The sequence below is a fragment of the Anas acuta genome, chromosome 10, assembly GCF_963932015.1.
Source record: "Anas acuta chromosome 10, bAnaAcu1.1, whole genome shotgun sequence".
NCBI lineage: Eukaryota > Metazoa > Chordata > Aves > Anseriformes > Anatidae > Anas > Anas acuta.
Window position 1 is genome coordinate 9,485,854 of NC_088988.1, and position 19,153 is coordinate 9,505,006.

At 37.0% G+C, this 19,153-nt stretch overlaps 1 protein-coding gene across 2 annotated transcripts in view; it reads right to left on the minus strand.

The window, feature by feature from the left end:
* CMTM4 (CKLF like MARVEL transmembrane domain containing 4) overlaps positions 1-19,153 on the minus strand; it is a 53,191-nt gene that overhangs the window by 13,983 nt on the left and 20,055 nt on the right. Inside the window, exons 3-4 of one of the 2 annotated variants that reach the window (XM_068693737.1) lie at positions 11,242-11,340; positions 1,074-10,306 (exon numbers count right to left, since the gene is read on the minus strand). In XM_068693737.1, coding sequence (XP_068549838.1) covers positions 10,133-10,306; positions 11,242-11,340 — 273 coding nt within the window. In that variant the 3' untranslated portion in view covers positions 1,074-10,132. Of the gene's footprint in view, positions 1-1,073; positions 10,307-11,241; positions 11,341-19,153 lie in introns of those variants that run through there. The other variant, XM_068693738.1, reaches the window with a different exon arrangement.

Below are 19,153 nucleotides of genomic sequence, written 5' to 3' on the forward strand. Positions count from 1 at the left end.
ACATCTACCGATGCTGACAACCCCCCACAGGCAGAAAGAACTGGTCTATCTTGCGGAAGAGTTGTACACACACATGACCCTCCACAGTGAATCCCCCTGTAAAAGCTCATCAATCATGTCCCCACAATTGTCTACCCCCCAACACGCTCATGTGACTGTGAAGCATGTCGTCCATATTCCCAAATCTTCCCACAACACTCATTCAACCATCTGTACGTTTTCTCATTTCTTACCCTCTGAACTCCGTGCTTTCACCTTGCACCTAAAGCAGCTGAATGCCCCAAATCGAGATCACACCAAGGTAAGATACACAACCTTCACCCCACGAGGTGGCAGAGTTACCTACTCACTCTCGCATTTCAGCTCCCAAGTCCTTTTCAGTCCAGAACATGCTGCTGCAAACCACAAGATACAGTGTTTTGTTCCATTCCAGAGTACAGACAGAGAAACCCTCACCAGAGCAATCCTGCCACAACCACTTCAGCAACAAAGCAGTTCTGTGTGCTTTCTGCTACCTATAATCTTTCATCATGGACTGCTTATACATGGTTTTTCATTAACTCCAGCATCTATGAAGTTTGTGTTGTCAAAAGCAGTCACAAAAATCTCAGGCGGAGTCTTTTGGTTCAGTTGTTTTAGCCCCTATGACATTGTCTTGCATAGGAAATGCATTTAGCAGCTACACTTGCTGGATAATCAGCCACAACACCTTGTGCTGAGTTTATACGTTGCCTTTACAGATGAAGACAATGTTTTAGTGCTTTAACATGTCCATTTATTGAACAGGAAGTCCTTCACAAATGATTTCATACTATATTGATCAAAGTAAGTGTTAGAAAACTACCATTTTCCCTACATACAAAAATACACTTTTAACACTATGAAGACATAATCAGAGGAGTACCATGAAAATCCACAGAGCTCAAATCTTCAGATATCAGAAAGAAAAAACTGAAAGACAACTAAATAAAAAATTACAAAAAGTAATGTGCCCATATACAAAAGACTGGAAAAACAACATGACATTTAAACCCTATAAATACACCATTTAAATTATGCTAGGATGGTATGGATTTCAAAAAAAAACAAAAAAAAACAAAAAAAAAAAAACAAGGACTGCTTTCTGTATTCCAAGAAAATTCTTCAGCTTGTGTTTTTGTTTATCATTAAAACTGACAGAAAAGAAGTGCACAACAGACTGAAAAATCATCATTGGTGTAAAACACAAGTTAGAAGCTAGGTTTTCTTGTAGAGTTACCTTGCCTTTGAAATTGTCCAAGCATTAAGAGCACGATTTTCACATACAGAGCTGGAAGATGCTATGCTTACACATGTATTACTGAGAAGTAACATCAGATCACAGATCGGTGGTACCTCTACAGAAAGCATCAATTTTATCAGCTGGCCTTGTGAGCAGTTTAAATGAGACCACAAATACTTACCAAAATAATGTGAGATTGCTTCAAGGCTGTACATTGTCTTTATATGCACATTTGCTAGCTTGTGATATTCTTCAAATCCTTGATCAGAACGTGTTTATGGTGATAAATAGATACCTGATCCTGCAGTCCCCCATCAATGGGGAATTTTGCCTGAGTAAGGATAACAGAGACAGGTTCTGCATTTGCAGCAGCACATACAGAACGCTTAGAAGATTTTCCTTGGCAATACATTACAGTTTTTCAAACTTCAAAAACAAAATACCAATGGTATTACATAGCAGAATTGTGCTCGTATGTTAAAAAGAAAATTGCATCCCCTTCACTCAGTCCGAAGACAGAATTCTAACCCACTATTTTGACTGATACATCTGAGCTGTTCACAATTACCAATCTGTCAGTACAGAACCTATATCCCCAAGGGATAAGTCTTTCAGGCCGGGATGCTCCTTTCTCAGACACCATAAATTGTGAATTATGAGCTAGTATCAGAAATGTTTAGATTATGCCTACTATGTTTTTCTAGAGGACCCTGAATCAGCACCAAGGATACAGACATCCCACACTGAGCATTTCTTTATACAAGTCTCAAGGAAAGGGTTGGAATACCTTCTAGCTCACTTCAGCAATGTGCTTTATCTCCATCTTTCAGGTAGCAGCTGAAGGCAGAGAAGAGCAGATGTGATACAATCTTTTGATTCACCATGAGACCATATTTACTATGCAGTACACAAAGGGAAACAATGACTACAGTAGCCATAAAACTGTTTTTAGTGAAAATAAAGCACAATAAAGCCAGAGATGCATTAGTGACTCACATTACAAAAATAGTGTTTACTGGTTTAATAAATTTACATCTCTATTTTTTGTGAATGACAAGTGTTTATACCACACATGGAAGGCACCCTAGGTGAAGCAGTTTTTCGGTATTAGTTTACAGTTCTGTGAAAAGACATACAAAGTGTCAACTTTTAAATCAAAACTGAGCATTATAATGAGAAATAAATACATACTTTACTATTTTATTGTGGGTTCCTGAACCCTTACAAACTTCAACATATACAAATAGATTCAAAATGACATTAACACAGAAGAGAGTAAGTTTAGACAGATAAAATGATGAGCTAATCATTTGTTATTAAAATGCTATTAAAAATGTTGTGTCTTAAGTACAGAAATCATTTAAAAATGCAATTAATTGGCCACAATATATAAATCAAAATATCACCTTATTCTAGAACCGTGACATATGAGTTAAAGCTGGATGGACTGTAATGCTATATGATACACTCTCCTTTCACAATATCCAACAAGTAGAAACTGTTAAACATTCAAGATTAAAGTATAAACAGTAGAAAATGAAGGTAGCAATTGTTGTAATAAAAGGGTGCTAGCCAGAACCATTTTAACCTGCAGACATCTGGATAAACGTAACATTACTGAAAATATTTAGACTATAATACCTTTGGGATTAAAAGGTTACCAGAAGTGATAAATCAGCCTAAGTTAATAGAGGGTATTTTCTTTCAAATGCATGAAGGTTTTAACTAAATATGTCTATTGAGACATTTGTCCAAAACAAAACAAACAATACCCTGAAATTTCCCATATTCTAGACAATAGTCCTTGACAGTCGGAAGAGGCAGATGGTCATATTTCATTCATTTACTCACATCCAGATGTTACTAAAATAGCTGTAGGGACCAGCCCCAGTCAAAAATAAGAAAAAAACAGATACTCTGTTAATAAGATCTGGCTATTGCTTTTGGAAATGCTCTGATGTCCTCTATCTGAATTTATGAAGAAAGTTTCCATATCCTTCCATATATGGTTACTATTTTTCTTTTTTTCTTTTTTTTTTTTTTTTAAACTTCTACCCATGAAGTCCATGGTATATGATAAAACCTTCATAGTAAACTCAAAGCTCTATGTTATAAATACGTCAATCAAGGTAACTATGTATATTGTATATAAAATTAAATATCTTCTGTTTGCCAAGTATAATTTAAAAAGGAATATCTGTGGCTAGTTATAAAAAAATATTTATTAACCCATAGAGATTAAAAGGCAATTTCATTAACTCATCCATCCAGCACACTTTTGAAAGAGTTGCACTGGGACTCTGGATAGGTAACTACCTAATCACATTTTCATGATAAATAGACAACTTTTATTTCCGGGCATATATAAGAACACTTTTGAAAGCTGCATATCCCAAAAGAAAATTAGATTGTGTTGTATACTCTAAATTAAAGGCTACTATAAATCACAGTGTAAGCAGATTTTTTTTTTTTAAGATTATTTATAGAATACAAATGGTTAAATTATAGACAGATTTTAAAAAGACAATGCAAAAATAAGACCAAGACAACAAAGGAACCCTTTCAGGCTGGACAGCACCATTCTGATTCTGTTGAACAGATTGATCTATGTGACTAACAGGGAAAATAGCATATCAGGAAAAACTCTATAGAGAGAGAATTTAGAAATTTCCTGAATATGTGTATGAATTCATTTTTAATCAACTCCTTCTGTTAAAATAAAGAGAAGAGCATGACAAACCCTACACTTCTTTTTTTCCAAGAAAATATTTCTAGGCAAAAAGTACAACATTCTGCTGTTTGTTTGTTGTTTTGTTTTTGTTGTTTGTTTGTTTGTTTTTTTGCCCATTTCAGTTTCATTGTAAAATGATTACTTTTGTTGCCATTAAATTTGAAATACATGATATCTGTATCTGCACAGTCTTTGATCTTTGTTGGCTAAAAGGCCCTACAAACAATCTATTATTTTATCCCATAAACAGCAAACTATGCACCCAGTTTCAGAAATGCTACTTGATGGCTTTACTCATCACAGCGGGACTAAGCAGAAATCCCAGTCTGAAAGAATCCTTTCTTCCAGATACATACATCCCTCCTGATGCAAGCTTCTAGATCCTGCAGCTCTTTGTGAACCAACCACGACACTTGAGCTCAGTAGAAGTCATTTGATAATCACAATGATTTGTCAACGTACCTCAGGTTTTAATACACCATTAACAAAATGGGTGTAGAATCTCTCCAACCATAACACGCAGGCAGCCTGGCCCCAGGATTAGGAACAGAGAAACATTTCTACACCTACTTTTATCACCAAGTCAAAGTGTCTCTGTAAACTTCTCTATGAAGTGCAGAAAATAAATTTCCTTCTGCAGTTGAGGATTCTTCATATTCACATGTTTTGAAAACACCAAATTACTAAGCATCAGGTTTGGTTTTCTTTCTCCTTCCCATCCTTTACTACGTTTCATATTCATAATCTAAATGAGCCTACATTTCTCTCTCTTAAGTATCTGCTGAAGATGCTTGGCTCCAGAGCTTTCAGCATAGGATTTGTCATTTAGGCTCCAATTTTCATGCGCAAAGCTGCTCAGTATCTCATCTGACTACAAGTGAATATATTACTTTCTACCCTATTTGAATTGCTATTAACTTTTTTTTTTTTTTTGTGAAATTATACCCTAAAAACAACCACCAAAAAAAAAAAAAAAGAGAACAGGTAGAAATGCTTAAAAGGTGTCACAGGACAAGAAAAGAGCAGATACAGAACAAGCGGGAAAAAAAGGCTGCATTAATAAAGCCATTTATTATGTAAGCATTTACTGTACCTGCAAACTCCCAAATCAGCACAAAGGTGGCAAATATAACATTTACTTTGGGACCTTAACGTTTATGGAAAACTAGTGGTTAATTCATAGCCCACATGCAGCTTGTAGCAGGTCAATTCTGCTGCTGTTCGCAACACTTTAAGAACCAGTAAATCTGCTGCATTAGGAAGGGACAATCATTATATGGTACAAAGTAATTCGTGAAAAAATAATCATAATAATTAAAAACTTGGAAGTTCTCCCCAGTTTTCCCCTCTTCTTTCTACACTCAACAATGAAACACAAACAGATACAGTAAAGCAATTCTAGATCATGTCATAAGATGCACAGTGAAACACGGGACAAAGCCTATGAAGAAGCACCCCATGTTACCAATTTAAGTTCACGCCTAAGAGACATCTTACAAGCTGAAGACAGCAAGCTGCTTCCACAGCATGGCTCATTGCTGATGAATATAAAGCCAACAATGAACAGCACAAACTGAAATATAGACATCAAATCTCAAGGATCGTCACCTTGTCTCTTAAAAAAAAGGCAGAGGTAGATGAATCTCTGGTCCTCAATCTGTGAGCATGTGGCTCCTAACAGAAAGCCTAGAAGAAACGAATACTATACCAGCTAGCTTCCAAAGTCCATGGGACAAAATAAAAAATCCCCCAGCATATCCAGCCCAAATAACATAAGCTATCACAAAAGGTAAGAGTACATACTTAAGCAAAAGGACATCGGACATGCTATTCTTGTCCTCCTTATAGTGAAGCAGACACTGTACAGATAACAAAGAAGGGTTAACAAAACTAAACATTAAAACGTAAGACAGATGAGACATGAATTTATGAAATGGAAGGAACAAGCAGAGAATAAAAAGGAACCAACTTTACTAAGGAGCAATTAAACTGACAAATCAGTTCTTACGGTTTTAGAAACCTGCTTCTATTGTAGGCAGTTTGCACGTCATTACATGTATGTATAATAAACTTGAACTAAAGCTGACCAAACTGACCATAGCATTAAAAGGAAGATACCTACTCTTGAAACACTATACAACAATTACTATGCTGTTACTCCAATCATTTCCTATTGTTTAATGGATATTTCAATGTCTGCATAGCTTGCAAAACTTGCCCTCATTTCTACATGCAGCAATACATGGAGATTGCACACTTGAGGGCTTAGTTTTGACTTAAGAGGATTAATCAGAATGCCACTACAGCTTCAAGCATCCCATTCGTAGAAGTTTCAGGTGTTTAGCTTTCATTTAGTTTTATTTACAGTGGTTTTGGGTCCCTTTGTGAAGCTAAACAGCACTCTTTAACACTAAAGGGAAAACTAACCCTGTATGCTCAGGAAACATTAACCCTATATGCTTTCAAATAAGATTAGGTGGCTGGAAGAAGCACTTTTTCCCATTTAAAATAAAAAAAATAAAATTTTAAAAAATGAAAAAAAAAAAAACACCTTTTTACCTCAGTTTTATTCCTTAAGAGATTTTTTTTTCCCTTTTATGATGACTGCAGTTCTGATAACAGTCTTAATAAAACATCACCACCTCTTCAAACCATTATATAAAATTGTCTGGGGGAAAAAGAAAAAAAAAAATCAACCACTTATGCATCATATGATCTTAATGCTTCGATTTTAGTTGTCCATCTCATCGTCACTTTATCTCCCTACTCTATAATGCAAATAGTAAATAATGTCTCTGAAGAGTAATAAATGCTTAACTTAGACTTTTAGAAAGTATATACTGTACAATACTAAAATCATCTTTGGTCCCCAAAATAAGGAAATTACAAATTTACATTTGTTTTCCTGTTTTCCAACTGTATCAGATACTATTTTTTTCAATTCATATTCTCTTTGAATTCTATCCTGAAAGCTGTGCTAAGCTCAAGTCATTATTGATGTAAGTAATAAATAACAGCATATCGTTCTCAACTCAAGAAAACTTATTTCATGTGTAAAAGTACTCAAGGTCATACAGCTATACTATACTACAGGATGAAGTATTATATGATATTAGAAATATAACTATCATTCATACTAAGTAAGCATTTGTCATTCCAGCTAAAAGATAACAACAGCTTTTCATGATCTCACTCCAGAAAAAAACTCTGTGAAGTTATCTTTAGTCTAGGTACGGAAAGGTGTAAGGATTTGGAAGATAAAGCCATAAACTTGTAGATGCATGAGACCTCCCATATTTCTGAGAAGTCAGATGAACTGAATCAGCACGGGGACTACGGAAGAGAAAAAAGGGTATTTTCTTTCATACACACCATTTCGATCCTTTCATTAACCAGCATCAGGATATACTCAATGGAAAGCCTACACTTTTTGTAAGACGTAACTTCTTACGTAAGACCTAACTTCTGTTTCTTGACTTCAGATGTGGGTACCACTCCAAAAGCAAGGATCTTCTGCAGGACAATATTCTGTATGTGAGTAAGGCTTTAATTAGTTTTTATATTATTATTTTAAAATGATACTTATGCCAACTGCTTTAATGCTGGTTTACAATACCGGTCTAGATACGCTCATGCTACTTTTAGAGTACTGAAAAACAACAGGGCTAAAGCAACTATGCTGGCTTCAGTAACTTAATTATTTCATGCCCGAGTGAACACTGAGCTGTCATTTTCTTTTCATGAAACACCCATTAATCCTGGTGAGACACCACCTTAATTAAACATCTATGCTGTAAACCCAACAAGAGATTAGCTACTATGTTTTGATCCTTTTTTTAAACTGGTGTTGCCTTTGGTATTAACTTTCAATGAAGCTAAGTAAGACATTAATACAGTAACTGGCAAACCACTCCTAGTTTAGAAAGGCAAGTTTTCTCTAACCTCATTAGTAACTCTTAGTTTTAATCTCAGTCTTAACAACTAAGGTGAAATGTACTGTAGACATCAGAAAAATCACAAATTGTGGGAAAGGAATTTGCAGGTGACTCCGCGCTGTTTCACACATCCCTGAATTAGAAATAATGAGGAAACAAGTGGTAGAAACAAAAACTCGAGCAAGGTTGTCAAAAAGAAAATTGGCTACAGTGTTAAAAATGAGCTTTGGGGCAGTGGCCAATTGCTGGCTGACTCAAGGTGCGTCTGAAGGTCTCTAACGAATTGTGTGACAGATTCAGGCACGTGGACAGCACATGGTGCTATGGGGAAAGTATATGGAGTAGTGAAAAGGGGCAATAAAGGCCTTCTGTTCAAGAGCCATCAGGAGTCCGTGTCTTACATCCTTTCAACAAATGAGATCAGTTTTGTTGTTACGTTTGTTTAGTTTTTAACCAGTTTTCCACACATTAATTTCCTGCTGCTTGATTCAAACATTGCAATGTAAGGTTTAAGTCTGGAACTCCCTCAGTTCCCTCAAATATTAAAAAGCCCAGGCACTTATACTGATCTTCTGTTTGGCAATAACCTGGTTTTAGTATTTCAAAATCACCTGTCTGCAGTGCATTGCCCTTTGTTCTTAAGCTTCCAGTTAACTGCATTCAACCACTTAAGAGTACAGCTAAATTACAAACAACACAAAATGCATTAAACTCACATGTGAGATAAATTCAGGCGTAGTTCCACTAATTTCAGTTACTTCATTAGCCTAAACCCGGAAGGAATCCAGCACTCGAGATCTTTACCCTGCAACATTTCTTCATGTAATATGCAGACATCCATATGCCAAATAATAGATTACACAGATAAAAACACCGGCCATAAAACCAGAAAAATACTGAGGAACTTCTTTGTTTTAACATTATGAAACTGATTACTGCAGAATTCGGGTTTTGATTAGAGATAACACCCTCATCTTCACTGGAAGTACAATTAAGAAAACTTCAGTTAGGTAAAACCGTTCTTAAATAAATCAACAAATACTAGAAAAACTTTTTGCAGACATACCCAATTAAAATAACATTTTGCTTACTACTAACAGTTTTTAGAAGAATCAAGTAACCCTCTGAGCAAGGAAAATGTGTCTTAGATGAATCATAATACAGTGTTCCTAAGATTACATTCTAAGTACAAGAACTTTTTGATAGTTCTTGCTTACCCTATGCTTCTCAGAAAGGTTGAACCTTAAAAGAACAAAACAACAAAAAAAAAAAAAAAAACATGACTGGAATGCAAGTTTACTGAATGACAATTCATTCTTTCTCCCCTTCATTACTGTGCCCCTCTGCCTCCCCCTTCTCCACCCTGCCTTTTTCCCCATTTTGAAAAGCAAAATAGTACGTATCCCAACGTTAACAGAAACCCCACATACTCGCACTGGAAGCATTACAGTATGGTGACCATTCAGTAAACATGCTAATCTTGCATAAGTTCAGATCCAACAAAGGTCATGCATGAACTGAATGTGGTGATTTCAGAGTAATCCAAAGACAACTACCTCAACATTAAATCCATCAACCCAAAGACATGATCCGTCTGTTTATTTCAGCTATATGAGTGAGCCACCAATGAAACTGCGTGAGATCTTGCAGATGAGAATTGAACTGCACCGCCAAGGCTGCACAAGGAAGGACACAGAGAATTGCTGGACACAATGCATGACTGAAGTTATTGCTATTTGCCCCTCACTTCCTTTTCACAGGTATGAATTTTTCTTCTGGTGGATTTCTTTCTTATATTAAACAAACAAGATAATGCTGGTCTTAGTGTTTATGACAGACGAAGATACAGTGACAGAATGTGTATCCAGAGCTTGCACTTAGGAGAGAGAAGAAAAGTTTTGTGCAGTTAATCCAACACATTAATGTACTTCGCAACATATATATATATAATATATATTTTATATATATGTATATATATATGTGGATGTCTTAAATGGCTCTTGCTTTTGAATGACCAACATTTACTGCCTTCATGACAACAGCTTCTGACTCAATGCATCTACGCACATATGCAGGGCTCGACATTCTTTGCCACCAACTGATCTTCCTTTACTTCCTTAAATAAAGAAAAAAACACTTTATTCCATGAGGGAGTTTATTCCATGAGCACTTCTTTTCCCATTGCAGTCCCATTTGAGTATCGCTTCATGCATCCAGACGCTGAATCTCAGGGCGATGATCTACTTCTCTGGATTCTGTCCGAGCACGTATGTAATCACTGGTCTGACGACTGTTTTGTTGTCTGCTGTTCATTCGCCACTTTTTGATAGCTAAATATGTGTTCACAGCATACACTGCCATTGCCAAGAAACCAAATATCTACAAGAGGTAGAAAGACTCGTCAAAGACAATTTCTGAAAACAAGAACAACAGTAGTTTCATAAAAAATTCTTCAGAAGTTAAGTTTTCTACCTTACTGCACTGACAAATCATCATGGCCTCTAATATTGATGTTGTTCCTTCCTCAATGGTCTAGAGAATCTGTGAAAGCTACTAAGATTAATGATCCCAGGAAACTGAGTTCTCTGTCTACCAACATGACAATTAAATCTTGCAATGCAACTCCAATGAAGAACCACTTGTGAAGAAGAATACAGCTCTTCATCCTGCGGAATGAACTGTTTGGATGAATGTAACAGTTGACAAATGACAAGAGAAGAGATGACCAGTCCAGACTATATATGAGTCTGAAGGAAGAGTTGATTTGCAGGGCTTTCTGTATGTTTGTGCAGAACTCGTGATTTTCAACGCCCACATTTGCGGAAAAAAAATAAAAAGCTTTGTGAACGGGAACACAAAATTTATTTGCTTGACCTTACTGCTCTAGATTGAAAAATCTAAAAACATAAAGCACCACTATACTCCCTCTACAAAACAAAAATTAGCGAGCAAGAAGAATTCAGCAAGATTAAGTATAAGCAGCTCCAATTTCGTAAGAATCTTTGGCTATACCTTTTCTGTAAGCTTGCAATATACTGCTGTAACACCTAAACTATCTATAGAGAAAGATGCAAGACAAATAAAACTGTTAGTGTTCTCAGCAATCTCTTTTCCTGTTTCTTCCTTCAAGACTTGAGACAAAATTCAAAGATAATCAATTCTTTTAGAATCAAAATTAACGCATAGCCAACTGTAAAATTAGAAGTAAATTGGGATGGCAAAAGTAACAGAAATACTCCAAGAACACAAGGGAAAAGTTATTCTTAGTTTTAATAGAAGGCATTAGTTGCATATAAAGAAGTTCAAATTCTTACCACAGCAGCAATCTCTGCTCCAGTTTTATGGTTTAAAGCAGCAAGTACTACAGAGGCAATGAAAAAGAACAAAGTGCTGAGTCCAGTGTTTACCAGATCCTAAAAAAGAAAAAATAATTAGCATTACTGAACAATAATAGTTACTTGCTTTTATTAGAATTGACAAAATGGAAGAAGGTTAGAACAAAAACTACAGTAATACGGTCCCACTTCCTATGCAGTTATCGCATATAAAGGATGACAAAGTCTATTACAAAGGAAACAATTCTATTCACAATAGATGAATAGAAATCAAAGGTCTCCAAAAAGAGCTTTGGTTTTCATCTGCACGCACCTTTTTTTTTTTTCCCCCTTACTCCCTATGTATGTCAATAGATACCAGACTCAACAGTATACAACATTTTCATCAAGTCTCTAGAGTAAACACAGGTATGTCACCAAGAATGACGAAAACAAACACCGAGGAGAGGGCAACCACACTTACACATTCCTTTGGATATACGGACACAATAGGTGCAAGGTGGTTATCTCACCCTTGTAAGCGACATTGGAATGCTGCATTCTGTTCTGCTACCCACATTTTTAAGATTATCTTGAAAAATTGGACAGGGTACAGAAGAGAGCCACAGACGTTACTTAAAAGGAGGATAAAATTTCTCATAGTATAAATCGAAGAACCTAAACTGCTTTGAATATTAAATGGTTTGAGCTGTATACATGAAGATTGATGTTCACATAATCAAGAAATACTGGCTGAATTAAATAAGATAGCATAGAAAAGCACATCAAAACTGAAAGCATAACAAAATCAATAGCTGAAAGGTTAAGATCAAAGTAATATACAACATTAAGTAAGTTTTAACTGTAAGGTACTATTAGAACAAACAGCCAAAGACACACTTAATATTCCTCTTCTTATTTCTTACGATCCAGATTTCTTTTTCAGACACACTTTGTACTTCCTCATTACCACACTTAAAAAATGACTAAATGGATGACACAATGCTGCATGATTTACAGGGTTAGATGTACTTATCAATTAATCCTGCTGACCTCTGAATTTTGAACCTACCAGCTTGATCAAATTGTCAAAGGAGGTTAAAATAAGCAAGATTGTTAGACCTACCCACAATATAACAGACATCATCTGTCTTCATGCTACAGATTGATTGAAGGCTTCTTATAACAAGTTTGAGATAATTGCAGAATTTGAAATACTGCTGAAATGTACCTGCAGATGCCTTTGTCATGATTTTTCCAGGAAATCAAAGATATAATGATGAACTTTCAAAAGCACCTATGACTGTTTATATTTTATTGCACTCTCGACAAATAATATCAGATTTGTCTTTGCAAAGAATCCAACAATTCAAATCTGAATACTTTATTCCATCTTGATTCAATTTTTTTTTTTCATTTCTGCCATTTCATTTTCCTTGTTTAGGTAAAAACCTTTGAATGCAATCTGCACAGTAAAACTGATCTCTTAAAAACATAAGACAAATTTCATATCCACAAGCCAGATTCTTTGGAGCTTGAGGAGCTACGACACATCAGTAACATTGTTGTATAGGTACATAATGGTAGAATCACCAACGCACACATCCAGGGATGTCTTTAATCCCAGATTTGGTACTTAAACAAGAAAGATAAAAGAAAAAAAATCTATAATGGTTTTGGAAAGAATCAGAGCAGAAACAAAAAGAGAATGAACTACAGCAGGAATTCAAGAAGCAAAGGACACTCCCTAAAATAATGTAGCTTTTTTCCACGTAAAAGAAAATGAATAATCGTGACAATAAAAGAATAAGCTAATTGAAAAAAGATGAGCTCTTTCAAATCTGGCCATGATGTAGCTCAAGTTCTTACTATTATATTTATAGACAAAGTAAAAACCACATCACACAGATAAAAGAATTTCTGCTGAAATTACAGCAACCTCATGAGACAGTATGCTGTGCCATAAAACACTGTACAAAGCTGCCATCCATAACAGAGAATAAAATCTATGAGCTGAATCAAATCCACTCTAGACTGCTGCTCGTCTCTTTCTCCTTTGCAAAACAATTCAAAATCAAACGATTGACTTCCGCGCCCTTGCTTGTTACTCACAAGTCATTCTGTTCAGTCACCAGCAGTCCTAACAGTGGCATTCACCCAAAGGAGAGTATCCAAGGACACATATTTGCCACTGCCATCTCCAGCTAGCTAGCTATCCCACTCGGAGCAGAAGGCAGGGGAGACATCTTAATTTGTGCACTTCTGCCAAGATGGCATTTTATACTTAAATAGGGTGAGGTTTTGTTCTGCTTATTCTGCTGTGAAAGGTGGGAATCTCTAGACAGGAAAAGAAATAGCATACTATGGTATTTTGCTTTAAGAGCCTGAGCAGGTTTGGTTTTTGGATTAACGTAGATCAAAAGGCAGAATCGGTGCTATCAGTGTGGGCTACTAACAGCTAAAAACTCCTGAAAGCTGCTGCAAAGGACATCAGATTTGGAAGTCTTTGTCTAGTCCTCCAGTTCGGTACACTGCCAGGAGCTGACTCTGATGGTCAGAGGTGACAGGAATACCCATGTACCTTTATCCACTGCTCTCTGTGGCTTCACGCACGCAAGTTTCTAAGAGACATTTAAGTGAGATACATGCTTTGCCTTTTTATCCTGTATTTTGTGGTAAGAGACTGCACAAGTGACCAGGTACTATATGCCATATCACAATTAATAAAAAAACATAATTTTGAAAACAGCTGTTGCTTTTGTCATTTGCTTTCCAATATCTAGATCACATTTAGATGGAGTTTAAAGCTGCCACATGACTAGTCTAGAAAAGAAACCTGTGCATCTCAACAACCTGAATTTGTCATGGAAGGTCACAGAAGTTACTAGCTGCTGTCCAAGTTAGTTTCAACAAAAGGACGCTCAAAGTAGCATTTCCTTTTTCCTCTGTTTTTCTCCTTTTTCTGTTGCCTTTTTTGTGTGTGGGGAAGTGTGTGTGTGTGGGGAGGGGTAGTATGAACAATGCCCCTGGTTTTTCTTCCATAAGTACTTCATTTGCATGGCTCAGGAACTTGTTCCCCTGGTTCCTATATGAAGCTATCAATCTGAAGTTTACAAACACACCTGTCCATCTTCTCAACCAAGCATCCCTGGTCAAAATCACATAATGTAATTCTCTATTTGTATTATTAAACTTTGTATGAGCATAAAAAAGTACTAATTGAAATAATGGTTTCCTGAAGCACAAGTGCTAGGTAGAAGGAACCAAATTACCTGTAGGGGTATTAATTCCGATCTCTTTCTTCATATCTATTTGGACTTGGGTAAGGGAGACTTTACTCAAACACCACATCCTGCTATTCAAGGTTCAGGTAAACATCACTTCGCTCTGACAAAATAGTCTGTGGCTGACGGCTCCAGAAACACGCTAGCGACCTGCAGGGCTGGATTCAACCTGTGCCTAAGTGCCTCAGTGCCTGTCTCACCACCTAGGACCACGCCACCCGTCCCCAGCGCAGCTCCGCAGGGCCCCGTGGCCCCAGCAGCCCGCCAGTCTCAGGGGTCCCCCTCCAGCCCCAGGTGTCTAGGGCTTGCTGCAAACAGGTTCTGGTGCCAGCATCTCAAGCAAAGTACATTAAAAAAACATGAAACAAAACAAGTGACTTTCAAAAACCTCAGTCAGCTCACCAAAAGGAAGGTCAAGGACATGATAGGATTTTGAAGAAATGGAAGAAGTGTCTTCAAAACCAAGACTCACATGGTTTATTTCTTGTTTCTAATTATTTTTTGAGTTGGAATACAAGCTTTGTTAGACGCAGTAATCCTGCTGTAAATGACAAAATATATTCTGGAATGAAAGCTTCCATAATCCCTGCTTTATTTTGGTTCCTTGAAGATCCCTATTTCCCCTCTCAATTCTTACTTAGCTGCTCCTTGCTGCTTCCCACGCATTTTTCTGACAATTTGTACACAGACAGACCACCAGTTTTCTTCACAGTGCAACAGACCTACTCGCAAAAAATACCCAACCAGGTAATACTTCTGGGTATTTCAAGCTAGTGTTTGTATTGCTTACAGAATAATGCACCACTGTTTACACTGTGCTACACCAAATAAGAACTGCCCACAAAGAGCACAAACCTGAAAGAAATAAATTCTTTCTAAATTTATAAAATACCAATTTCTCATCCTTAACAGGCATTGCTATTTTGACCATTGAGAAATTAAATAAGTCATCCCTCACTTTCACTTTCAACAGCAAGGCCAGCCAAAGAAAACCAAGATGTTTGTTCACAACAACAACAAAAAAAGTGAGGTCATGGGAGAATAAAATTTATCAAGATTGCTCCATGCAGGTCTTTAAAATTCAGCTTTGCAATTCCTCTCTTCAGAGCCAAGGTTGGCAAAGACCTTCATCAGTCTGGCATCTCTTCAAGGTTCCTGTCAACTACCTCAGTGTCAGTTGCTTGCCCCCAAGGCTTTACCTTCCAAACAACTGAGGGGAAAAAAACCAACTGTGAAGATGAGGAAGTAAGTTTTGAGGCAGCACAAAAATACACCCACCAATCTGTGTATTCAAAGAGATACACCTGACTTTTGTTTCCTCCCTGGAGCAGTGCTGCCCAGGGACTGAGCCCAAGCTAATAAGCCCAGCAGAACCGTCATTACTTTGTGCTGTGCTCCGCTCAGTGCCTCATTTTTAAGGCTGCTCCACATTGACAAACTCTGTATTCAGAACTGCACAGACAAAACACACCTCCACAGTTGCAGTGAACATGAAAAAAATACAAATAAACGGTCAAAATCTATTGGAAGATTTTTTGTATACATAAGCAGTCCATTCTGCTGGCCAATTATGCAACAGTGTGTCTAATGACCTGGATTTATCTCATCAAACTGTCATCTAAGAGACGGCGTCAAATTCCAGCTATTTGCCATCATTTCCCTCCCTCCCCTAGTCATCTTAGGTACCGCAGTATTTCTGTGGCTCCACCCTGCAGAGACAGGAATTCTCAGAAAGCCTGGTAAATCAGATGCAAATCCACCAGAACAAAGTTACCACAAACACTTCTGTTCAGTTTCCTGCTCCAGCCCAACTGGAGGGCCATGTCATCCACACCACTTGGATGCAAGATCTCAGACTCTCATTGTAGATCATATGAGATTCAAATAATGATTTTAAAAAACAATGATGATAATAATAATAATAGTTTAGCCAAACACAAAATGAAAGATTCAGTTATTAGCCAACACTGAATACAAGCATTTCAAAGTAGCAGCTCATCAGTTCAGCAACAATCTCTGCTGTAGCGTGCACTACATTCCCCTCTGCCACTTGCAAGTCTTCTTGCAAAATAGGCTCCTTTTCAGCTGTGAAGCGTAAAGGAAACAGAAATTTCCACTGACAGGTTCCCCAGCTTTTGCATTTCTGCATAATGCTGATAGTGCTGTGCAACACGGGCAATTGACTACTCCTTCATGTCACTGTAACAAATCCATCTTGTTCCAATGCACCCAAGCACAGTTCTTTTCTGACCTCACTATCTCCAAAGTTTGTTCCATGTTATCTGAGAAAAATGTGAACATGTCCCGAAGGCCCCAGTTAGGACCAAAACAAAGCTCTTTTCCCAAACGGCTAAAAATATAAAAAACAGAAAATGGCTATTTTAATAAATATGCATTATTCTGCTAGATGCAGAGCATCATGTTCATTCTTACCACAGATAGCAGATAATATCCATAACACATTAGAAAACCGTAATTTTAATGAAGTACTAAAGGTAATAGTTGCGTGTTGGATAATAGCAGTTGATGGTCTGGTCTTCTAATATGAAGGAGGATTTGGAAAACAAATGGTTTTCCTAGAGAGTTTGTGTGCACACTGTGTTTGAAGACAGACCTCTTCCTAAATTTAACACTGCTTTTTTTCCCCACACAACAGCTTCTTCCTCTCAAACAACTTCTGAAAGCTAAGTTTGAGACTTTTCACAAGGGAAATGCTCATTATAAAGTCATACATATTTTTTAAAAGCACTACATGAATTTCTGCATAAATAGTGTTCTCTTAAAGCATTCAGGAATGGGAAAACATATTGTTCAGAAAGCAATTCCTGTAATAATTGTCTCACAGGGGCTGTAAAATTATGAAAACTGTCAAAATACAGGCAAGTATGAAATATTGGAATAGGCAAATAATGCATAAATATACATTTAAGATGTAAGGAATAAAATGCCAAAATAAGCATTTCTTAAGGCAGAAAGCACATAATTCTGCATTCTTAAATACCCTACTAACTCCACCAAGTAATCTCCCACAGGTTTTACTAGAAGCTGTTAATCTTGCACTCTGTACATGCACCAGCAGACTCCATCTACCTGAATAATGAAGATACACCCACGTGACTCTACAAGTAAAGGCCATATCAGACTATTAAATCATATCAGATTATTAAAGTAAGTAATCCCAGGAGGAAGGATGGTCTCCTCAGTTAGTGGACGTCAGAAGTTCTCATTTCTGTTAGAGGTCTTTAGTATACGTAACCAGAAGAAGAAACTTGCAAGATCACAAGTATTTACTTTTCTCTCTGTTGATCAGCAATACAAACTGAAGTGAAAGCACTTGCAGCTTATTCCATTTGTTCTTCACGTTAAAGTCTGACCATGTCATGCTGCTCCATGTTCAGGTATGGGATTGAGTGTAAGCATTCCCCTAAACCAAGAGCTCAATCCATATATATATATATATTTTTTTTAATCAGTTATATTTTTAAGTACTCTTTTCTCTAAATATCTCTAACACCGAGTGCTATGCAGAGATGAGTAATGCCCTCAAACCAGCGGTTTTTGTCACTCTGCTACTGGAAAGGTGCTGCTCAAATCTGTAAGAAGTCAGAGTGGCTGAAAGGATGCATCCAGTTACACTACAGGTGATATCCTGCTTTTTTTTTTTTTTGTGGTCAAAAGGCAGTAAAAGATAGCTTTCTGTATTTACATATGTTCAGCATACTACCTACAAGAACACAGACTGTAAAAGCAAGCCATGGGACTCAACAAAAGTTACTGACACACAGAAGTAAGAGCATGCAAAGTTATTAAACTGACTCTTCCAGAGATCCAGCTTCAGCTCAGTCATGGACACCACGCATAATACTCAGTGGTCTCTTGATAAAAATACTCTTGGCCAAGCTTACTTTCACCATAGGCTGACTCAGCATTTACTGTTAAACCACTTTCATCACACCAGCAGAACCACCACATATCTTCTGTGTCACTGACGCACTTACGCTCTTGCACACCTTACTAGCATGTCACAGAGCTGTGCGGTTTACCAAGATGGTCTTCAGCTGCTGCTATCACCTGTCAGACTGTTGTGATGCCCATTAAACAACCAGGCTGCCAACAGAAACAGACCACCTTCTCTCTGCAATTGCTACTTTTCAGCTTGCTTTGAACACAAACAGTGATAACACTTGCCGAACAGAGATAAAAGAAGCAAAGGCAAGGCAATCCAATAAAATTCCTGTGGTTCCACTGGTTTTGTTTCGCAAGCCACCTGGCTCTACCCCACCTACAGTTACGCATCACTTTCTTCAATCCTTCCATCTAATCTGATCTATCAAACACTCCTAGGAAGAGTTCCCTCAATAAATCATGCATCCCCAGGGTACAAAGAATCATCTATTTCCACATTACAGTCCTGTTTTAGAGAAGTCATTTAGGCTTACAAACAACTATGGTAAATGTACAAATTGCAATAACAACATTAAAAACAGAACAAAAAAAAAAAATCACACAGAAGCCTAGAAACCTCTGGGACTGTTCTGCAACATCATTTGAAAATTACTGTTATAAAATAAAATAGAACATGGGCACAAAAATATCTGTACTGTCCAGAGAAGTTGATATAAATATTG